The 24,966-nt window shown below is 43.2% G+C and overlaps 1 protein-coding gene across 1 annotated transcript in view; it reads right to left on the minus strand.

Moving 5' to 3' along the window:
• LOC138978330 (chloride channel protein 2-like) overlaps positions 1 to 24,966 on the minus strand; it is a 72,391-nt gene that overhangs the window by 5,569 nt on the left and 41,856 nt on the right. Inside the window, exons 13-22 of the mRNA XM_070351042.1 lie at positions 22,603 to 22,755; positions 21,056 to 21,125; positions 16,106 to 16,216; positions 15,471 to 15,568; positions 14,114 to 14,229; positions 13,662 to 13,795; positions 12,508 to 12,797; positions 11,758 to 11,920; positions 10,418 to 10,503; positions 4,465 to 4,503 (exon numbers count right to left, since the gene is read on the minus strand). Of these exons, the coding sequence (XP_070207143.1) occupies positions 4,465 to 4,503; positions 10,418 to 10,503; positions 11,758 to 11,920; positions 12,508 to 12,797; positions 13,662 to 13,795; positions 14,114 to 14,229; positions 15,471 to 15,568; positions 16,106 to 16,216; positions 21,056 to 21,125; positions 22,603 to 22,755 (1,260 nt within the window). The remainder of the gene's footprint in view (positions 1 to 4,464; positions 4,504 to 10,417; positions 10,504 to 11,757; positions 11,921 to 12,507; positions 12,798 to 13,661; positions 13,796 to 14,113; positions 14,230 to 15,470; positions 15,569 to 16,105; positions 16,217 to 21,055; positions 21,126 to 22,602; positions 22,756 to 24,966) is intronic.

Here is a 24,966-nt window from a genome sequence, read left to right on the forward strand (position 1 = left end):
CAAAGCTTACATCCATAGACACTGAGAAAGTGTACTTGCAATGCCCATACATCTGCCAACAAATAGACAATGTAAAACAAACATGTATCTAAAAAAAAATATTTTAAAAATCAAGAAAAAAGTAAACAACATTGGGTTTTGTTTCTTCTTGTGAAAAAAGGTAACATTACCAGCTATTGTGTTTTCAGCGTAGCAATAGAGCCCGATATTTAGACGAGACAAGTATAATGCTGACGAGTCGAAGACGAGTTGCATTATACTTGTTCGAGTCTAAATATCGGACCCTATTGCTACGATGAAAACACAATAGCGTTTATATAGCTATTCTGACATTAAATTCTGTGTTAAAATCATGTTTTTGTCAGCAACAAGTACCAGAATGGTCCATGTCGCTGATTGCAGACAACAGTTCCCTTTCCGCATGAAGCCACGGAAATAACCGAACATTGAAAAACCCACGGACATGTATTACGGAGAAAACTCGAGATAACCGGATGTTTTAAGCATTACGTCAATATGCTAGGAATCATATGACGTCATGACGTATCATGCTTGCCTACGTATATTGTATGTTCGAAAATCTGACTTCTGTTGGGAATTCGCGTGGTGAAGACTGCGGTAAATCTGTAGATGATAAGAGAACAAGGATTGTCTCAGAAGAAACGACTAAATGTTTCAGACCGGTAACTTCATTTCAACATTGCACTAAACAATGGACGTTCTATGTGACAGGAGAGTTTGCTGATTTTGTGTTAAACATTGGAGAGATCGTCTGCTAGAATCAGAGATAGGTCGCTTCAGATTGCAGCTTCTGGAAATTTGCAAGGTTTGTTGCCTGTTAAAGAACTGGATTTTACACGTAATGTATGTCATGTACAGTAAGCAACAACATAAACACACACAAAGCAAATGGCATCGTCTGTCGACTAGTCACAGAAACAAACCTGGCGAGGTATGCGTGTACTTTATACACGTGGAAGAAACCGGAACCATGCGTCTTTGTTATCGACAATATGCTTTTGGATATTGAGACAAATGGCCGACTTCCGCCGCATTATGCTTTGATGATAGGAAGAGACCATCTAATTACAGCCCCCGAATTCCCCCACGTGTTCATCAGAATAGCTATATATATTGATGCTGTATCTCACTAGGGTTTCAACATTTCTGGCCTCATCAGTAGACAGAAAGACCTCCTCATGAAAGAAACTTGTTTTCACTCTCCTGACCACCCAATAAAAACTAATAAAGCGAATGAAAACATTAAAAGGGATGGGGTTAGCGCCTATAAAACACAATATCTAAAAACTCTAAGCTATTTGCATGGGAACAGACTATAAAATTCACATACAATTAGAAGACAAAGCGCTACAAAGAATTGCTGCTCTTGTTAGCTGATAAACACCATCCCTCTTTAGTCACTATTAATAGGAAAATACAAAAATCAAAGCATTGTTTAAAAGCCTATCAATGTGGAATGTACTCAAAAGTGTACACACACAAATCATGCCAACAAATGCCTTAATCCAACTTTCCCAGTTGTTTAGACATGCACAGACAGACAGACACAGACACACACAGAAACAGACAAGACAGACAAGACAAACACACACACAAACACACACACAAAGTCACTCGCTTCCTGTACTGCAACAAAGCAACCTTATCTCCTCAGACCCCACCACCAGTAGACACGCAGACACAACACATACACACACACATGTATGCACGCACGCACACACACACACACACACACACACACACACACACACACACACACACACACACACACACATACAAAATCTCTTTCTTTCTCTCTCTATCTCTCTTTCTCTCTCAAACATACATAAATGCATCTTGAAATACCAAACCCCCCCCCTCCCCCCCTCCCCCGACTGGCGACACCCCCTGAGCAGATATCTCCCTACAGGAGAATGAGCTGCATACACAAGCGCACAATTTGACTGGAAAGTATGGGTGAGATTAATGAAGAGAACAAAGCTGCAAATCTACTTCACACAATACTCTTCTTCTCACCGATTCTTTTGCGTGTGCCTGAAAATTGGTATCGGTCACTAAATGTACAAAGTTCTTGCCCACAAAGCAACTGAAATATTTCACTCCAATCTGTACTAAGGTTAACATAAGAACGAAAAAGGAAATGTGCAACATCAAACATCAAGATCACAAACAAAGACAAGTATGTAGAATTACAATAGAATAAAGAATTATCCCATCATCCCGTACATTGAACCAGAAGTTGACTTCGGGAAGTCTTTTGAACAAAAACTCAATGTGCAGCCAACTTTGTGAAGTAGACTTCAAGAAGTCGATTTTGCCCAATCAATTTGAGCCTTAAATACCAAAGTTCCATCCAGTCATATAACCATTAAATCAGTTGATCGTTATAAATCAAAACTATAAAATGGCAATAAGAGACACCAGTATAAAGTTGGAATACGAACGGACAAACGATCCCTCCCAAAACAATTTAGTACACGAAAACAAAAGTAACAACTGCACACAAAAATATGGTATAACCATTCAAACCGATATGGTTTTTCAGTACATGTATGACATTTTTCTCCCATGATCAATCTTTGTTAACACACACACACATCCTGCTTATATGTGTCAAAGACAAATTTCCCTTTCAGTACCGTACTTTCCGGGTGACAAGACGCTTCGTTATACAAGACGCACCCCCTTCTTTTTAAAACAAGAAGAGCAAACGCTCGATCGAGTCACTTTCGCAGTTCTGAATATTATATGAGGCATCAGATGGACAGGAAGAAATTGCTATTCACAACACAATACAGATGTAAATAATTTGATGTAAAGAATAATCCTATAAAGTTTGAATCAAATCCGATGAATAGTTTCAGAGATATGATATTTCAATTTTTTTCCTTCAAGACATACCTGTGACCTTGAAAAAGGTCAAAGGTCACCAAAGCAGACGTCAAAGTGTAGAGGTCACTGGGAGTCACGTTCACATAAAATTTGAGCCCGGTCACTTTTATAGTTTCCGAGAAAAGCCCAACGTTAAGTTGTGTGTTGCCGAACAGAAAAGGCTAGTTATCTCCCTTGTTTTTCTGATAACGTTCGTAAAAGGCTACAGATGTAAATACTTTGATGTAAAGAATAATCCTACAAAGTTTCAATCACATCCGATGAACTTTGTCAAAGATATAAAATGTCTAATTTTTCCTTTGACGCTGACCTGTGACCTTGAAAAAGGTCAAAGGTCAACGAAACCATCGTTAAAGTGTAGAGGTCATTGGAGGTCACGACTAAACAAAATATGAGCCGGATCGCTTTGATAGTTTCCGAGAAAAGTCCAACGTTAAGGTGGTGTCTACGGACGGCCGGCCGGACGGCCGGCCGGCCGGCCGGACAGACTAACACTGACCGATTACATAGTCACTTTTTCTCAAGTGACTCAAAAAATTGTAATCCAGTCACCCATTGGACGCAGGGAGCCATAGGGCGCACCAAAATGACCCAGTTTTTGCCATGAGAGGTGGTTCCCCTGTCATATCTGAGAGAGGAAACACTTCCTGCACCGGGGTCAGTGACCGACTTTAACTGAGTGAAAATATGTGTGCTCTGTGTGTGCGGCCAGATCAAAGGCATTGTGATAGCTGGGTGGCCTTGTTTATAGACACGACCTTCTTCCCAGGGGTCAATGACCCAGTTTTTGCCATGAGAGGTGGTTCCCCTGTCATATCTGAGAGAGGAAACACTTCCTGCACCGGGGTCAGTGACCGAGTTTAACAGAGTGGAAATCTGTGTGTGCGGCCAGATCAAAGGCAGGGCAGTACCTAGTAGCTGAAACATGCATTATCACAAGTTGTTTGACTGGTACTCAAGCGGTCTCTTTGATTTTTTTCGTATTTCATACACGGATTAGGCGCTTCGTTATACAAGACGCAGGGGTCGAACTCGATGAAAAAAGTCGCGCCTTATGACCCGGAAAGTACGGTAAATTAATTTTAGCACACAATATAGTGTTATCGGTATTATCGTTAATATTAATCTTGTCAATTTCCCTCCATTAAAGCAGCAGAATGTAATTTTTGACCTTTTCAGAAAACAGTCTTGATTTTTTACAGATTTTGTTATTTTTCCAATTTTGTTTTGTTTTGCCCAAAGACCCAGCAGTTATATAACCTTTCTGGTTAAATTATGAATGTCAGAGCTCTTGTTGAAAATGAAAGAAATCTGTGTAAACCATACCTCTGTGAGCCAAACACAAAACACTACCCAAGATGACAAGGTGGCAATGGAATATAACAACAATCAGCTGGCTTTTTCTTCTTCTTCTGTTCTTTTTTTTAAAATACAGATTAGAATGAAGCAACCATCAGTTGTACTTTTTTTTGTTCGTCAGCTGTGGTGATTCACAACTTGAATCTTACCATAAGATCTGAATTCATTCAAACATGAGCAAAAATTACTTACCAGTTTCACTTTCCTGCCTAAAGTGTTGTAGCTGTTTCTCTGGAAAAAACAAAACAAAGTCCACCAATGTGAAACAAATTCATGCCTCGAGAAGCCGTTTTGTTAACTCTCCCTCACAAATAATGTTCACACACACACACACACACACCAACACACACATACGCACACACGTACACACACACACACATGCACACACACACAAACACACACTCTCTCTCTCGTTTCTACCCTTAAAGTAGCTTTATTTTATTGATGAATGAGAATAGCAAGAATTGAAAATTTTCATCTAAATTTTAATTTGATTATATACTTACCCAACTCACATCAAGCAATTTACTCCAGTTTAGTGCTAGGACGCTGAATAGCATCGCCTTGGTAACAAGGGGAGGTCACCCTAAAAAAGAGCTACCTTGACCCCTTATCATGACAAAGTCACGCGTGACTTCCTGACCTTGCCGCCATCTTTAAATCATTCAATCGAAAGCGAACATAGAAAAATTTCCCTCTTTTTTAGGAAAAAACCCCCATAAAAACCCCAAAAGCGGGGCAGGCGGGCGGGTATCAACTATGTGAGTTGGGTAAGTATATAATCAAATTAAAATTTAGATGAAAATTTTCAATTAAATTACATTCTTATCCCAACTCACATCAAGCAGAATGCTAATGAAGGAGGTGGGGAAACAAAATTCCACTTGTCCAGCCGACAATGGCTGGTAGGGAGCTACTGCCACCATGACGAGTGCTGGCCACATCTCGCAGGTAAAAGTTGATGAAAACACCCTGCGATTTCCAGTAGGCAGCGCCTAAGACCTCTGCCAGCACGCCTGAGCGGAGGACTGCCAGAGAAGTAGCCCAGGCTCTGGCTTCATGAGTTCTTGACAACTTCATAGGAAGGACAGAATGCCCAATCCCAACTTGTCTGTGCCACCACGCATACGCTTGTTTAATAAGCGTAGAGACCCATCTTACCAAAGTGACCCGCGACAAGTCCTTGCTCCTTTCAGTGTCAACTGAGATGAAGAGCAGTTTATGGTCCCTAGACCTAATGGGCGTGGTACGGGATAAGTAGCTGGTAAGAGTACGAACAGGACAATTGACCATACAGGGTCACCAGATGCAAGAATCCTACTTAAAGGAGGAATGCGAATAACAGAGGAGGACAGACCTTGTTTTTGGATTTGGCAAGGAACTCCGGCCGAAATCTTAAAACAAAAGAGCCATAGCTCTCAAAAGAAATATCCTTAGCCAGGCCTGAAAGAGCGTGCACCTCACCGCCTCCACTGGCAGAGGCTAACAAAACGAGGAACAAGGCTTTACGAGTCAAGTTAGCTAAGCTCGCTGAAGCTAAAGGTTCGAAATCCGAAGAGGCTAGAAACTTGAGTACCAAAAAATAAGTCCCACGCGGGAAGAGGGGACTTAGCCTTCGTAAAACCAATCGCTGCCCCCTTAAGAACACTAGCAATTACACCGCCCAGGTTAATGCTATGCCCTAATTGCTTCAGAGTAGAAGAAATGGCTGAGCGCCTGACTCTCAAAAAAGAAGGAGCCAAGCCCTGAGCAGCCAAACACGAGAGATGATTTGCTACATGCATAGAGCGAGGTGAAGTAGCAGTAACTCCATTCTCCGAGCACCACTTTGTCCAAGCTGACCAGTGTGACGCATAAACAGTGCTGGTCGATTCCCTGTGGGCCTTTTGGACAAAGCCTAAAGTAGCGTCTGAGGAGCCAGAACGGCGCAGCGACCTAGAAAGAATGGAGGGCCGTCTGCGAGGCGAAGGAGGACGGGGAACCAATGTTGGCTGGGCCACCAAGGGGCCACCAACACCAAGCAAGGCTGTCCCCGCTCCGCCTCCCTGAGAACCTTTCCCAAGAGATGAAACGGGGGGAAAGCATAGGCTCAGACGCGACCAGTTTACTTCGAGGGCGTCTGTTTCCCTCCCCTCTGGGTCTGGAAAGGGGGAGATAAAGACCTGAAGCCTGCAGGAGAATCTTGTCACAAACAGATCGACTGTAGGCTTGCTGAAATGCCACCCAGACGTTGTAGGACCTGATGAGTCAGAGTCTACTCCGTGTGCATCGTACACTACGGGCGACTGAAGTAGTCCGCAAGAACGTTGAGTATGCCTGGGACGTACTTCGCTGACAACAGAATAAGGTGCTGGCTGCCCCAGGCAAGAATCTGACCTGACCTGACAGAAAGAGCAAGAGACAAAGTGCCTCCCTGTTTGTTGAAATAGGCCGCCATGGTCGTGTTGCCTGTGCGAACCCCAATTTATTCGTTCCTGACCATAGACAGAAACGATTGGAGTCCCAGGAAAACAGCCTCTAACTCTAGGGCATTAATGTGCCCCCCACTCTGCGTCTCGTTCCACAGACCTGACGCAGTGTGAACAGAAAGATGGGCACCCCAGCCCTCCATAGACGCGTCTGTGAACAGAAACTCGTCCGGGGGGGGCAAACGAGATTGGCACTCCCTGTGAAATCCCAGGGAGCAGCCACTGCCTCGTTGTGTGCCGAAACCAGCTTTCAAGAGAGACTACTGTCTCCCAGCCCTGAAGAGAAGGCTTCCACAGCGAACTCAGGGCAGCCTGAAATGGCCGCTTGTGGACTCTGCCTAAGGGCACAAGAGTGGCCATCGATTCCATTTGGCCAAGAAGAGAGGTCAGAACACGTACAGCCGCTCTCTTTATCAAGGACAGAGTACGAAACAGACTTTGCAACCTGTCCACCCTTCTCTGTGAAGGGCGTACCCGCCAATCGACGGTGTATGTCTTTGCGTGTGGAAGAAAAACAACCCCAATGCTAAAAACGTCTGTGCCAAACCTAGGCTTAGCCACATGATGGTGTTTAGTTCTTTCCGTAACCTCTTAGAAAGAAAAGCTGAAACTAAGGAATTCCTGCGAGTCCTTTGTGCTGCACAACGAAAGTCGCTGACAGAAGCCACTGCCTCAAGAGGTAGGCTTAGCCGGAAAAGTTCCGACTGAGAGGTTACGAGCAATGGCTCAGTGAGCCTAAAAATTTAGTCAGAATGTGAGCCCATAATTTGGACATGTTCTGGCGACTTGTCAGAAACCAAAGCTTATGACCCTGATGAGAAAGCGCAATTCCGTAAGCCGTAAAAGCCGAGAAAGTTTTAACAGCTTGCCTTGTTTTTCACCACAGAGGCAAAAAACAAAAATTGAGGCCTTAGCAACTTCACCCTAGAAGGTGAAAAAATAAGAGGTATGCCGCACCAAAGATGGGCGTACATACCGCGAAGCTGCCTAAGGCAGAGGGTTTAACCCAATGTGTGTTTGCTTAGCTCCGTATCTTGCCTAAATAAAGGCCAAATGTGGCCAGCCGACGCAGATCACAGCTTCTCCCAGAAGATGAACCACAAAAAGCAAAGAGCGGAGTAGATCCGCCTCTTGTTTGCAACCTGAGCCAAGCAATGTGCCAAGAAAAGCGCTGGGAGGCTCCGCTGTTCAAAAGACTTTAGCCAAAGCAGCTAGAAGCGACATGACATCCTTCTCCCGTGCGTCACGACGAAACTCAAAGTTAACAAGAGCAGAGAAGATAGAGCTCTATAAAAAAATCTCGTCCTAAACAGAGGATAACTTGAAAAGATCATGTGCTTATTCCCCCAGAGACAAGAAAGAGGACTCAGTATAACATACTGTTCTACTGTAGCCGTCTTCCCTACCAGAATAGTGACAACTTTCTCTACCGCATCGTCACGAAACCTGAATTGGTCTAATGACGACGCGATCAATCTCGACAGAGATCTCTGCAAAGTCTCAGAGAGAGACGATAACTCAAGCAAGCGTAAGCCAGTTACTCCAAAGACAAAAGAGAATTCTCCGAAAACGGGACTACTCTGTCTCTGCTGTATCATCTTGCCTAAGGACTGCAAGTTCCGGAAAAGTGGAACGAGGCAAGGCAAACGAGCCAATCAAATTGACTGAATTATGCAGCAGTGTAAACCTCTTAGCCAAACCAGCAGGCAAAGCTGAGGCTAAAAACAAAGAAGCACGGTAAGGCTGCGCTGAATCAGGAGCCAGACCTTGTGCTGTTAACCACGGTACAGCGTGAAACGCACCGCCATACTGCCCAGTAGTCAGTAGCATAGACAGCTCAAACGCTACCAACGGGAATTTCCGAAAACGGGAATTTCCGAAAACTGAACTGCTGTTTCCGTCCTTCGCAGAACGGGAATCCCCCAAAGCGGAAGGAGGTTGGGCAACAAGCCTACAAGTGTTGCCGCACCCTCCTCGAACTACCTTGAAGTAACTTCCGCCGCCAAAGCCAGTGCTAGCGGAAGTTCAACCAGTACACGGAAGTTGGCATCTTTGTCAACCTGAACAGAAGCACCAAAATCCGACTCATAATCCCGCACATCCGTGCAACAAGGCAACGAACTTCCGTCCTGACTACAATAGTCAGGCGAAGCGTCACCCAGAAGAGACGACACACGAGGGATGCGATACCCAAGCAGTGTGTCCCTAGGGACTGCTTTCCTGCCCAGAGGTCGGAAGCGGGGAATGTCACCCCCTCCTCAAAATACCGTGAAGCCACTTCCTCCGCTAAAGCCAGAGCTTGCGGAAGCTTAGTCAGTATGCGGAAGTTGACATCTTCGTCACCCTGGACGGAAGTGCCAAAATCCGACTCGTAGTCCCTCACTTCCGTGAAGTCAGGCAAGACACTTCCGCCGTGACTACCATAGTCCGACGAAGTGTCGCCCGGAAGAGACGCCCACGAGGGATTTTATACCCAAGCGGTACGTCCCTAGGGACTGCTTCCTGCCTGAAAGGCGGAAGCGGGGAAAGCTATGAAAGCTGTGCTGCCGCACCCACTGTTCCTCTAGGGAGTGTAGGAGGACGCACTTCCCCTGTTCGGTCAGAGACCGAACGCGTGTCTGGGCTTTTCCCTCGATCTAGACGTTCACTCAATCGGAACGACGTAGACCTAGGGCCTAAGCTTTCGCGCACACGAACCGGTGTGGCTACTCTCTCCAAACACGCACTTCGTTTTGGCCGGAGAACCCGGTTAATACCTTGATCGTCGTCAGTCCAAGAGGCCTGGGAACGCAGCAGGGAAACACCACGGATGCCCTCAAACGAGGCGTGAACGTCGGCGGACGTAAAAGTGGAGGAAGGCGGAACACACACCCTGGCAAGGGAACGCACACCTCCCACACCGGAAGGCAAAGACACATCTCAGCCTTGGTAGACGAAAACTCGGCTGAAAGAGAGGATATCTAAGCACTCAAGGAGTGCAAAATAGCATAAACATCCTGCTTCTCGCTAACAGGGCCTGAACCGGACAAGACCGGTGAAGCAGCTGAAGGCAAACTAGGCATAGCCGGAGAATTAGGTAAGTCTATCGCACATCAAACGAGGATTTAGTCAAGGATCTGTGACTTTAATCAAAGCTTAACATGCCGAACTCTACGACTTACGAGAAGGCTTCTTTGTGGGAGAAGGCTCGGCCACCAACTTAGCCTTTTTATTCTTTCCTTATCCGACATGGCGAACGGAAAAAATGTAAACAAAGCTAAGTATTCGACCAAACCTAAGTCACAAAACGATAACAAACGACAAAAAAGCTCACCCAAACACACAGTAGGAGCAGAGGGACCGTGTGCAAGTACCAAGGCAGGGTCTGACAAAGGCAGAAGTCAGACAAACCGGCTGAAAGCCGGAGCAAAATCAAAACACGTCTGTAGACACAGATCGCTGGAGAGTGAAAATGATTTAAAGATGGCGGCAAGGTCAGGAAGTCACGCGTGACTTTGTCATGATAAGGGGTCAAGGTAGCTCTTTTTTAGGGTGACCTCCCCTTGTTACCAAGGCGATGCTATTCAGCGTCCTAGCACTAAACTGGAGTAAATTGCTTGATGTGAGTTGGGATAAGAATGTAATTTAATTAGCACTGACAAGAAATATAAAGGAAAAGATGCAAGGAAGCAACTTACAGCGCTTGTGATCTTAAAGGGTCTGTCCTCAAGGCGGCTCTCTCTTCGCTGGCGAGCAAGCTTGCGGTAAAAGGCGTTCACATCCCCTGGGAACACAATAATGGAACAACATGTACAGTGGAACCCCCCCTTCTGAGACACCCCCCCCCCCCCAGTTTAAGACTCAATTCCCTTTTAAGACCCTGTTTTCTTAGACTTTTTGTTCATATGACATAACCTCTGTTAATTTATCCCCATTTTAAGACTCCCTCCTTTTTAAGACCTGATTTTCTCAGATTCTTGGAGGTCTTAAAAGGGGGGTTCCACTGTCTTGCTTTACTAAATAAAGCTAAACTCACAGATGTAGTGAAAAGGCATCGAGGTTTACAATGAACATACTTGCTTGCATACAAATCAACAATCACATACCAAGAATGAGTTGTTCCCTTGACCTCCATATCAAACCCACAGAGAAATGCAAATGCAGATACTGATTTGCAAACTCTTGCATGCACACAGACACAACCACAGACACATCCACAGACACAACCACAGACACATCCACAGACACAACCACAGACACATCCACAGACACAACCACAGACACAACCACAGACACATCCACAGACACATCCACAGAGACATCCACAGACACGACCACATCCACAGACACATCCACAGACACGACCACATCCACAACCACAGACACAACCACAGACACATCCACAGTCATGGGCAAAGGCAAAGACGTGCACTCACTAAATCACACACACACACACACACACACACACACACACACACACACACACACACACACACACACACAGCCGCACACACACCCACACACACAGGGGCAAGAGCAACCTTCAACACGCACAGCCAGAGACACATCCACAGTCATGGACAAAGGCAAAGACATGTACTCACTAAAACACACACATACACACACACACACACACAGCCGCACACCCACCCACACACACACACACACACAGGGGCAAGAGCAACCTTCAACACGCACAGCCAGAGACACATCCACAGTCATGGACAAAGGCAAAGACGTGTACTCACTAAAACACACACATACACACACACACACAGCCGCACACACACACACACACACACAGGGGCAAGAGCAACCTTCCACACACACAGCCAGAGACACATCCACAGTCATGGACAAAGGCAAAGACATGCACACACTAATACGCTCACACGCACCCCACACACACACACACATGCACACACACACACACACACACACTGCAAAACAAATGAAAAAGAGCCACATCTTCTTATAACTGGACAGATATAAAACCCACACTTTTCTCATTCACATTTCCATATGAGCCCAAGCTTACCTTTCAGATCACCAGTACTAGAACTACGGGCTATTTTTGAAGAGGAATGCGACTTTTTCAAGATGGAACGCAGCGGAACGTGTACTGTGTTGTAGTTGTTGGATGTTCCATTGCCAGTGAAGGTATCATCATTGCTGCTGCTGTTAAGGGAACCCATGGAAGGCTGCCAAAGAAAAGACTAAATGATGCAGTGTGTTCATAACAAAATATAGTCAGTATAAATCATTACGATTTGAGAATTATATCATTTTTGACTACATACGTATTCAAAAAGCTTATGAAATGAAACTCTGTTTGAAACACGAAGATAACGCTGAACTAAAAACAGTAGACTAAGACGCACATTTGAGGAGAGCTGGAAGGACAAATAAGGGGAGAAAAAGAGAAAGAGAGAGAGACAGGACAAGAGAAAGGAACAAACAGAGACAAACTAGAACACCCAGGAGAGATAACGAAAGTCACATATCAAAAGAGAGTAAATGACATACCGTACTTTCCAGGTGACAAGGCGCTTCGTTATCTAAGACGCACCCCCTCCTTTTTAAAAAAAATTGTAATCCAGTCACCCATTGGATGACATTAAATTAAATTTACTTTACCCTCTACCCCAAATAACACAAAAAAAGCAAAAAATAACAGAATATAAAACACACAAAATGAACAGTAAACACAAGAACAATCATCCATAGTCAATAATCACAAACAAATCAACGCTACAAAACACGCACAATGTCATCTATAATCACTCACCACCCTCAAGAAAGTAGACGGCACAGCTTGCGAGGAACGTGGCACAGCATCTTCCACCGACGTTCCCTCTACCTCATCCACTTTCGTCACCTGGAACCTCGGAAGTGATGGCTGTTCCGGGGGAGCTAGCATCGCCATGGTGACAGAAGAGGGAGGAGGAGGGGGAGGGGGACCATCTCCAGAAATGTGCGAGGGCTTTTCCGGTGTGTAGATGGAGTCGTGACTGAGGTGAACCAACAGCATGCGCTCCAGCTCGTAACGCTGGATAGAGCCCAGTAGAATCATGGACTCTGCAAGCAAACAGGGGGTGATTGCAACAAGCAAATAATAATAATAATAATAATAATGAACACTTATTAATCGCCACTTCTCAACGGAGGCGATGTACAATAGCAAGCTGCACACACACACACACACACACACACACACACACGCACCCATACACTCACACATATATACCCACTAAAATACAGTTGGCAGTTGCCAAATGACCTTAATGCGACCTTGACATGTCATGATTATGTTAATTAAGCTGCTTGCATTTTGCCATTATATAAAATACAAAAAGATTGGTCACTGAGACACCACATACTGTGTATAATCTGACAAACAAGGTAGCCGACGCAAACATAGCTTATTAACAAAAATTCCTTTGAACTATTCATTCATATAAGGGTTCTTATACAGAATAATTCAGACCTGTATCCTACTATTACACACAATTGAACCTGCCCTTGCGACAAACTCTCAAAAGCGACCACCTGCCCCCAACGACCACTCTGAAAGATCCAAAACTAGTTTTTCTTCTATATGATTTACCTTTTTATAGTGACCACCTGTCAATAATGACAACTTCTGGTGAAAGTTATAGACAGTTTCGACTGTGCCACCTAAAACATCACGTTTCGAAATCAATGAATTTAAATTCTGAGACTTTTCTTTTTTCTTTCTTCATTTGGTGTTTTACGTCGTTTTCAACCACGAAGGTTATATCGCGACGGGGGAAGGGGGGAGATGGGATAGAGCCACTTGTCAATTGTTTCTTGTTCACAAAAGCACTAATCAAAAATTTGCTCCAGGGGCTTGCAAAATTCTGAGACTAAGTGACATTTTAACTATCCAGCTGTCAACCATGAAATCAAAAGAGAACTCACCAGCATTATCCACAAGCGGATAGCTCCGATGATATGTGTTCAGCAGTAAGTTGTTCAGATCGCCATAAGTACAGCTGAACGGCACACACTTGACTTCACGAATCATAAAGTCCTCCACAAACAGTCGCCAAGTCCTGAAACAATTAGGTCAAGGTCAAACAGTAAATACCAAGGTCATTACAAGAAACTGTTGTTGATTTCTGGTGTGTGTTCAAGTTGAGCGATATTCTTCTTCTTCTGCGTTCGTGGGCTGCAACTCCACGAACACTTTTGCACGTTCTTTTCCCTGCCGTTTGAGCAGCCATACTCCACATTCAGGGAAAGCGTGCTGGGTGGTTTTATGCTTCTACAACCCACCAGCCTCTGACATGGATTACAGGATCTTTACCATGCGTACTTCGTCGTGGGAGTTTCAGCCCATGAAAGCAGAAGAAAAAGAAGAAGTGACTCACGTAGCTCTGGATGACTTGATGTCTGGCAGGTAAGGCAGACGTTTCAGCTGAATGATGCTGTCGTAGAACGACGGCTGCAACATGTTGCCGATGGCATTGGATATCAACACAGCAACCTGCAAAGTTGAGAGAGAACAATAGAATTGAAGGCAAAGTAAACCTTGATTTGGATCATTGAAAAAGGGCACACAAACATTTTCTTTTTTTATTTGGTGTTTAACGTCGTTTTCAACCACGAAGGTTATATCGCGACGGGGAAAGGGAGGAGATGGGATAGAGCCACTTGTCAATTGTTTCTTGTGCACAAAAGCACTAATAAAAAAATTGCTCCAGGGGCTTGCAACGTACAGTACAATATATGACCTTACTGGGAGAATGCAAGTTTCCAGTACAAAGGACTTAACATTTCTTACACACTGCTTGACTAAAATCTTTACAAACATTGACTATATTCTATACAAGAAACACTTAACAAGGGTAAAAGAAGAAACAGAATCCGTTAGTCGCCTCTTACGACATGCTGGGGAGCATCGGGTAAATTTTTTCCCCTAACCCGCGGGGGGTCACACAAACACAACAGGTTTTCTTTTTGATTCCCCTTTCTCTAGTGACCACCTGTCTATAACACCCACTTTTGGTTTGTCCCTTGGATAGTTGTTGTAGACAGGTTTGACTGTAAAATGTACCTGCGTATGGCAAATAAGCAAGTAGCCTGGTAGCTCAGTTGGTAGACGGCACGGTTGGCCTAATGGTAAGGCGTCAGCCCCATGATCGGGAGGTCGTGGGTTCGAACCCCGGCCGGGTCATACCTAAGACTTTAAAATTGGCAATCTAGTGACTGCTCCGCCTAGCGTCTGGCATTATGGGGTTAGTGCTAGGACTGGTTGGTCCGGTGTCAGAATAATGTGACTGGGTGAGACATGAAGCCTGTGCTGCGACTTCTGTCTTGTGTGTGGCGCACGTTATATGTCAAAGCAGCACCGCCCTGATATGGCCCTTCGTGGTCGGCTGGGCGTTAAGCAAACAAAAAACAAAAAATCAGGTGGTAGAGCACTGGACTTGTGATCCACAGGTCACGGGTTCGAATCCGGGCCGGGACGGACACGGGTCAACACAGGTCCACCTTATGTGCAGACTCAGAGACGGTATTCATGTTCCACCCCCGTGTCACCACCGTGGCACGTAAAAGACCTGGGTCATTCTGCCATTAGTGTAGGTGGCTGATTACACCTAAACACACACACACACCTGGGTAGCGCGACTCTTGTTGCTGCTAGCTTTCCACTGGGAGGAAGCGACCCAAATTTCCCAGTGATGGGACAGTAAAGTAATAAAAATAAATTTTAAAAATACTTACAACAGCAGGTAGGACATGGCTGATTTGCCCGGTTACTTCAAACACAATGACGGATGTTGATATTGTTCTTGTCACACACCCTGATAAGGCCGCCGCACCTGCACAAACAGAAAACAAGTTTTAAGGCATGTCAATTTGAAAACTACACACAGAGAATAGGCCCAGTTGATTCAGTCACAATTTTCAACTGCGTTTGACATGTGCACAGGGAGATTCAGAGAAGTGAAGAAGTTGCATATGTTTTTTAGGCGTCGCTGCTCATACGTCAACACCCACTGAATTGGCACAAGCATGCAAGCATACACACACACATACACATATGATCCTCTCTCTCCTTCTCTAAACAAACATTTGAGGGTAACATTATTATACCTTCACTAACATTCACAAATAAGAACAGAATGCAAACAAGACCTATTTTCCTGATTAAAAAAATCACAGCAAAAATACTTAAACATATTCTCCTTATACAGGGCCCATAATGTTGTGATTGGCAAATCCAAACAAGACCTATTTTCCTGATTACAAAATCAAAGCAAAAATACTAAAAACATATTCTTCATATACACGCCCTAAAATATTGTGCTTGTTACAACAAATAATTTTTATTTTTTAACAAGTCTCCATATACTGACCAACAACAGCATAGCCTCCTGGAACTATTTTTCTCATGACATCCCCCGATGGTATGCCTTCAGGAAACCAGGCAGCCATGCTCTCGCCAACAAGGCGGCCAAAAGCGGCACCTGCATGAATCAAAATGCTCAGGGATAAAATCTCACCTTTTTCTAAATCACAATTTTGCATCCTATTTTAACAAACACCTTTTTTTAATTTAATTTTTAACATATTTTTTTTAATAATAAACACCTTCATTTTCATCAGAAATCAAATTTCAGCAATGGCAAAGCACAATTCTTTTTATAGTTTTTATCTTCTAACAAACACATTCATTTTTATCAAGACTGATATTTTTTTACTGTTTCTCAATATCAATTTTGCATCTTTTTTTGAACAAGCATATTCATTTTTCACGATTGTCCTTGCATCTTTAGCTGTGGTGGTTGATTAATAGCTATACACATTTTTTGTGTGTAAAGAAACAAGAAAAAAATCATGAATAAGAGAACAAACAGCCTGTATCACTTTTCACTTAAATAGAAACAACAAAACAATTGAGTATAAAAGCATAAGTAAATTATGATATGGTCAAATTAACTTATGAAAAAATGTGCCAACAACACAAACACTTCAAAACAATAAAAGAGAAAAATAAAAACATTCATACAGTTGAAAAATATTTTTAAAAAAACACTGACCAAAAGTAAAAAGGAACAAGACAAAATCAAAGAGAAAAGTACCAAGGGAGAAACACAGTTCTTGATGAAATCGGATCTAGCAATAGATGATTTTTTAAAATAACTCCTTCAGGTTTGTAATGGTTGTGGGAGAGGGACCTTTTCTTGCAAAACCTCTGACAAACAAAGGATCAACCAATCACTAGCGACAGAGTTATTTTCGGAATTCGTCGATTAGGTCCATTTCAAAAGCCTCATGCCAGACAAAGGGAGAAACATTAATCTTAATTAATCAAACGGGACATAGCAATGATCAGTGAAAATGCACAAAGAGAAAGCAGTCTCACCAATAGTAAAGACAGGCACAAAGAGAAAACAGTCTCACCAATAGTAAAGACAGGCACAAAGAGAAAGCAGTCTCACCAATAGTAAAGACAGGCACAAAGAGAAAGCTGTCTCACCAATAGTAAAGACAGGCACAAAGAGAAAGCTGTCTCACCAATAGTAAAGACAGGCACAAAGAGAAAGCAGTCTCACCAATAGTAAAGACAGGCACAAAGAGAAAGCAGTCTCACCAATAGTAAAGACAGGCACAAAGAGAAAGCAGTCTCACCAATAGTAAAGACAGGCACAAAGAGAAAGCTGTCTCACCAATAGTAAAGACAGGCAGAAAGCAGTCTCACCAATAGTAAAGACAGGCACAAAGAGAAAACAGTCTCACCAATAGTAAAGACAGGCACAAAGAGAAAGCAGTCTCACCAATAGTAAAGACAGGCACAAAGAGAAATCAGTCTCACCAATAGTAAAGACAGGCACAAAGAGAAAACAGTCTCACCAATAGTAAAGACAGGCACAAAGAGAAAGCAGTCTCACCAATAGTAAAGACAGGCAGAAAGCAGTCTCACCAATAGTAAAGACAGGCACAAAGAGAAAACAGTCTCACCAATAGTAAAGACAGGCAGAAAGCAGTCTCACCAATAGTAAAGACAGGCACAAAGAGATAGCAGTCTCACCAATAGTAAAGACAGGCACAAAGAGAAAGCAGTCTCACCAATAGTAAAGACAGGCACAAAGAGAAAGCTGTCTCACCAATAGTAAAGACAGGCACAAAGAGAAAGCAGTATCACCAATAGTAAAGACAGGCAGAAAACAGTCTCACCAATAGTAAAGACAGGCACAAAGAGAAAGCAGTCTCACCAATAGTAAAGACAGGCACAAAGAGAAAGCAGTCTCACCAATAGTAAAGACAGGCACAAAGAGAAAGCAGTCTCACCAATAGTAAAGACAGGCACAAAGAGAAAGCTGTCTCACCAATAGTAAAGACAGGCACAAAGAGAAAGCAGTCTCACCAATAGTAAAGACAGGCACAAAGAGAAAACAGTCTCACCAATAGTAAAGACAGGCACAAAGAGAAAACAGTCTCACCAATAGTAAAGACAGGCACAAAGAGAAAGCAGTCTCACCAATAGTAAAGACAGGCACAGAGAGAAAGCAGTCTCACCAATAGTAAAGACAGGCACAAAGAGAAAACAGTCTCACCAATAGTAAAGACAGGCACAAAGAGAAAACAGTCTCACCAATAGTAAAGACAGGCAGAAAGCAGTCTCACCAATAGTAAAGACAGGCACAAAGCAGTCTCACCAATAGTAAAGACAGGCAGAAAGCAGTCTCACCAATAGTAAAGACAGGCACAAAGAGAAAGCAGTCTCACCAATAGTAAAGACAGGCACAAAGAGAAAGCAGTCTCACCAATAGTAAAGACAGGCAGAAAACAGTCTCACCAATAGTAAAGACAGGCACAAAGAGAAAGCAGTCTCACCAATAGTAAAGACAGGCACAAAGAGAAAGCAGTATCACCAATAGTAAAGACAGGCAGAAAACAGTCTCACCAATAGTAAAGACAGGCACAAAGAGAAAGCTGTCTCACCAATAGTAAAGACAGGCACAAAGAGAAAGCAGTCTCACCAATAGTAAAGACAGGCACAAAGAGAAAGCAGTCTCACCAATAGTAAAGACAGGCACAAAGAGAAAGCAGTCTCACCAATAGTAAAGACAGGCACAAAGAGAAAGCTGTCTCACCAATAGTAAAGACAGGCACAAAGAGAAAGCAGTCTCACCAATAGTAAAGACAGGCAGAAAGCAGTCTCACCAATAGTAAAGACAGGCACAAAGAGAAAGCAGTCTCACCAATAGTAAAGACAGGCACAAAGAGAAAGCTGTCTCACCAATAGTAAAGACAGGCACAAAGAGAAAGCAGTCTCACCAATAGTAAAGACAGGCACAAAGAGAAAGCAGTCTCACCAATAGTAAAGACAGGCACAAAGAGAAAGCAGTCTCACCAATAGTAAAGACAGGCAGAAAGCAGTCTCACCAATAGTAAAGACAGGCACAAAGAGAAAGCTGTCTCACCAATAGTAAAGACAGGCACAAAGAGAAAGCAGTCTCACCAATAGTAAAGACAGGCAGAAAGCAGTCTCACCAATAGTAAAGACAGGCAGAAAACAGTCTCACCAATAGTAAAGACAGGCACAAAGAGAAAGCAGTCTCACCAATAGTAAAGACAGGCAGAAAGCAGTCTCACCAATAGTAAAGACAGGCACAGAGAGAAAGCAGTCTCACCAATAGTAAAGACAGGCACAAAGAGAAAGCAGTCTCACCAATAGTAAAGACAGGCACAAAGAGAAAGCAGTCTCACCAATAGTAAAGACAGGCAGAAAGAGAAAGCAGTCTCACCAATAGTAAAGACAGGCAGAAAGCAGTCTCACCAATAGTAAAGACAGGCAGAAAGCAGTCTCACCAATAGTAAAGACAGGCACAAAGAGAAAGCTGTCTCACCAATAGTAAAGACAGGCACAAAGAGATAGCAGTCTCACCAATAGTAAAGACAGGCACAAAGAGAAAGCAGTCTCACCAATAGTAAAGACAGGCACAAAGAGAAAACAGTCTCACCAATAGTAAAGACAGGCACAAAGAGAAAGCAGTCTCACCAATAGTAAAGACAGGCACAAAGAGAAAGCAGTCTCACCAATAGTAAAGACAGGCACAAAGAGAAAGCTGTCTCACCAATAGTAAAGACAGGCACAAAGAGAAAGCAGTCTCACCAATAGTAAAGACAGGCACAAAGAGAAAGCAGTCTCACCAATAGTAAAGACAGGCAGAAAGCAGTCTCACCAATAGTAAAGACAGGCACAAAGAGAAAACAGTCTCACCAATTGTAAAGACGGGCAGAAAGCAGTCTCACCAATAGTAAAGACATGCACAAAGAGAAAACAGTCTCACCAATAGTAAAGACAGGCACAAAGAGAAAGCAGTCTCACCAATAGTAAAGACAGGCACAAAGAGAAAGCTGTCTCACCAATAGAAAAGACAGGCAGAAAGAGAAAGCAGTCTCACCAATAGTAAAGACAGGCAGAAAGCAGTCTCACCAATAGTAAAGACAGGCACAGAGAGAAAGCAGTCTCACCAATAGTAAAGACAGACACAAAGAGAAAGCAGTCTCACCAATAGTAAAGACAGGCACAAAGAGAAAGCAGTCTCACCAATAGTAAAGACAGGCAGAAAGAGAAAGCAGTCTCACCAATAGTAAAGACAGGCAGAAAGCAGTCTCACCAATAGTAAAGACAGGCAGAAAGCAGTCTCACCAATAGTAAAGACAGGCACAAAGAGAAAGCAGTCTCACCAATAGTAAAGACAGGCACAAAGAGATAGCAGTCTCACCAATAGTAAAGACAGGCACAAAGAGAAAGCAGTCTCACCAATAGTAAAGACAGGCACAAAGAGAAAACAGTCTCACCAATAGTAAAGACAGGCACAAAGAGAAAGCAGTCTCACCAATAGTAAAGACAGGCACAAAGAGAAAGCAGTCTCACCAATAGTAAAGACAGGCACAAAGAGAAAGCTGTCTCACCAATAGTAAAGACAGGCACAAAGAGAAAGCAGTCTCACCAATAGTAAAGACAGGCACAAAGAGAAAGCTGTCTCACCAATAGTAAAGACAGGCACAAAGAGAAAACAGTCTCACCAATAGTAAAGACAGGCACAAAGAGAAAGCAGTCTCACCAATAGTAAAGACAGGCACAAAGAGAAAACAGTCTCACCAATAGTAAAGACAGGCACAAAGAGAAAGCAGTCTCACCAATAGTAAAGACAGGCACAAAGAGAAAACAGTCTCACCAATAGTAAAGACAGGCACAAAGAGAAAGCAGTCTCACCAATAGTAAAGACAGGCACAAAGAGAAAGCAGTCTCACCAATAGTAAAGACAGGCACAAAGAGAAAGCAGTCTCACCAATAGTAAAGACAGGCACAAAGACCCCGGCAGGCAGAGGCAAGGTATTGGAAAACACAGCCATGATAAACTGAAAGCAACAAAACAAGCCTTCTTTTAAACTCACCTTGTATGAACAAATATGAAACAAAAAGACTGCTAATCTTCACAAATCAAGAATAAAAAATAAAAATAAAAACGAAGAATGGTAGGTTTGAGGAATATTTAACTTACAGAAAAAAATGATTGTTTTGTTGTGTGATTGAACGTTCAAAAACCTTACCAATACCATTCTTAATGTTGACACCTTGTCTAATGTCTACACAAAACCACATGATACATGGTCGACTTCCATTCAGCCCTTTCAAATATAAGCTCTCTAGACTAAAAAAAAAAAGATACACATTAGATCCAAAAGAAAAACAAATTTTAAAAAAAGCTGCCATGTTTGAAGTTCTTCCAGCTGACTTTATTTTCAAATGTATGTCCTTAGCACTCAGGGTTTGTGTCACAAACGTTCTCCCCTGGATTTCTATTGACTATGATTCACACAGCATTATATGCTAACTGCATTTCACACTATCCTGATGGAATTCAAATTTATCTCTTTCAAGCACAGTCTATGGTCATTGAACGCCACATGCTATCAGTAACACCACAGCCAGTTACAAAAAATGTCAGGCTTGGGAAACCAAGAGAACAACAAAGCAAGGGGCTGAAAAGAGGGTTTTACTGCAAACACAAACTTTTGTGTGACATTAAAATGGAACCCCCTTTCAAGACCCCCAATTTAAGACTTCCTCCCTTTTAAGACCATGCATTTTTTAGATTTTCTGTTCAGGACCTCTGTTAAATTTACCCCCATTTTAAGACAGACTTGTTCAGATTTGTTGAAGGTTCGTAAAATGGTGGGACAAGAGGTATACAGTGGCACCCCTCTTTTAAGACCCCAATTTAAGACTCCCTCCCTTTTAAGACCCTGTTTTCTTTCTTTCTTTCTTTCTTTATTTGGTGTTTGACGTCGTTTTCAACCACGAAGGGTTATATCGCGACGAGGAAAGGGGGGAGATGGGATAGAGCCACTTGTCAATTGTTTCTTGTTCACAAAAGCACTAATCAAAAATTTGCTCCAGGGGCTTGCAACGTAGTACAATGTATTACCTTACTGGGAGAATGCAAGTTTCCAGTACAAAGGACTTAACATTTCTTACATACTGCTTGACTAAAATCTTTTCAAAAATTGACTATATTCTATACAAGAAACATTTAACAAGGGTAAAAGGAGAAACAGAATCCATTAGTCGCCTCTTACAACATGCTGGGGAGCATCGGGTAAATTCTTTCTCGTCCCAACCAATATGGGACTCCCCCTAACCCGCGGGGAGACCATTTTAAGACAGACTTGTTCAGATTTGTTGAAGGTTTGTAAAATGGTGGGACAAGAGGTATACAGTGGCACCCCATTTTAAGACTCCCTCCTCTTTAAGACCTTGTTTTCTCAGATTTTGTTGAAGGTCATAAAAAGGGGCGGTTCCACAGTGGCACTGTATGACATGAGGTGTACTGACGTTCATGATGATGAAGAGGACGAGGCTGATGTAGATGTTGGTGAGGGGGTGCCTCCAGTGCGACAGGATCGCCTCATCCTCCAGGTCCTCTACCTGGCCCAGCGTCCAGGTGATGTTGCTGAACAGGTCGTTGATCGCCTTCTTGTTCGTCAGCTAGGAGACAAACGCATTCACGCACACACACACACACACACACACACACACACACACACACACACACACACACACACACACACACACACACACATATAAATAAATACATGAAAAAAGTGGAAAAACTTCATGGGTAAAATAAATAAAATTTTAAACAAATTAAAACATGCACATATGCACACATTAACACACACACACACACCAAATCACACACACACACACACAACAAATCACACACACACAACACATTACACACACGCACACCAGAGTAATTTGGCTTATCAAAATACATGTGTAAAAATCATCACCACGTGGGTAAAAAAACCAAAAACACAACAATAACATGAACCAAAAACACCTCAAAGTTATTAGGCTCAAGTCATCAAGTACCTCTTAGAACAGAAACTTATCAATAGTAGAACCCCACTTGTAAGATCCGGTGTTCTCACTTTTTCTGTTACTAATTCTGTAAATTAATCTTGATATTTTTATCCCCTCCCTAAAATTGGGGGGGCCCGGTAGCTCAGTTGGTAGAGCACTGGACTTGTGATCGGAAGGTCGCAGGTTCGAATTCGGGCCGGGATGGACACGGGTCAACTTTATGTGCAGACCCAGAGACGGAAGCCATGTCCCACCCCCGTGTCATCACAATGGCACGTAAAAGACCTTGGTCATTCTGCCATAAGTGCAGGTGGCTGAATACACTTAAACACGCAGACACCTGGGTAGCGCAACTCCGTTGCTGCTAGCTTTCCACTGGGAGGAAGCGACCCGAATTTCCCAGCGATGGGACAATAAAGTAATAAAAATGAAAAAAAAACAAAAAAACGAAAAAAAAATTAAGCTGAGATTTTCTGATGTCTTAAAATGGGGGGGGGGGGGGGGTCCACTGTATCCCATGGAGTAGTTCAGGGACAGTAATGTATCCTTAATTTCCATCTCCACTTCTTCTTTCATCACAAACACTGCAGGAGCTGCCCCACCCCCCCCCCCCCTTCCCTCTGCCAGCCCCACAATCCGTTTTCAAAGACAAAAAGAATGCTTGCCCACTCATACACCATACTCAGCCTCTAATCTTATCCAAAAGTTGGACAAATAAAGACATTGCCCACTCATACACCTTCTTCTTCTTCTTCTTCTTCGTTCATGGGCTTAGACTCCCACGTTCACTCATGTTTTTAGCACGAGTGGATTTGTACGTGTATGACCGTTTTTACCCCGCCATTCAGGCAGCATACACCGATTTCGGGGGAGGCATGCTGGATATTTTTGTGTTTCTATAACCCACCGAACTCTGACATGGATTACAGGATCTTTTCCGTGCGCACTTGGTCTTGTGCTTGCGTGTACACACGAAGGGGGTTAAGTCACAAGCAGGTCTGCAAATAAGTTGACCTGGGAGATCGGAAACATCTCCACTCTTAACCCACCAGGCGGCAGCGACCGGGATTCGAACTCACGACCTCCCGATTAGGAGGCCGACGTCTTACCACCACACCACTGCGCCCGTCACTAATACACCATATTTAGCCTCTAATCTAATCCAAAATTTGGAAAAATAAAGACATTGCCCACTCGAACACCATATTCAGCCTCTAATCTAATCCAATAGTTGGAAAAATAAAGACATTGCCCACTCGAACACCATATTCAGCCTCTAATCTAATCCAAAATTTGGAAAAATAAAGACATTGCCCACTCGAACACCATATTTAGCCTCTAATCTAATCCAAAATTTGAAACAAGAAGAGCAAACGCTCGATCGAGTCACTTTCGCAGTTCTGAATATTATATGAGGCATCAGATGGACAGGAAGAAATTGCTATTCACAACACAATGAGTCACGTTCACATAAAATTTGAGCCCGGTCACTTTTATAGTTTCCGAGAAAAGCCCAACGTTAAGTTGTGTGTTGCCGAACAGAAAAGGCTAGTTATCTCCCTTGTTTTTCTGATAACGTTCGTAAAAGGCTACAGATGTAAATACTTTGATGTAAAGAATAATCCTACAAAGTTTCAATCACATCCGATGAACTTTGTCAAAGATATAAAATGTCTAATTTTTCCTTTGACGCTGACCTGTGACCTTGAAAAAGGTCAAAGGTCAACGAAACCATCGTTAAAGTGTAGAGGTCATTGGAGGTCACGACTAAACAAAATATGAGCCCGATCGCTTTGATAGTTTCCGAGAAAAGTCCAACGTTAAGGTGGT

Source organism: Littorina saxatilis, linkage group LG10 (assembly GCF_037325665.1).
Source record: "Littorina saxatilis isolate snail1 linkage group LG10, US_GU_Lsax_2.0, whole genome shotgun sequence".
Taxonomy (NCBI): Eukaryota; Metazoa; Mollusca; class Gastropoda; order Littorinimorpha; family Littorinidae; genus Littorina; species Littorina saxatilis.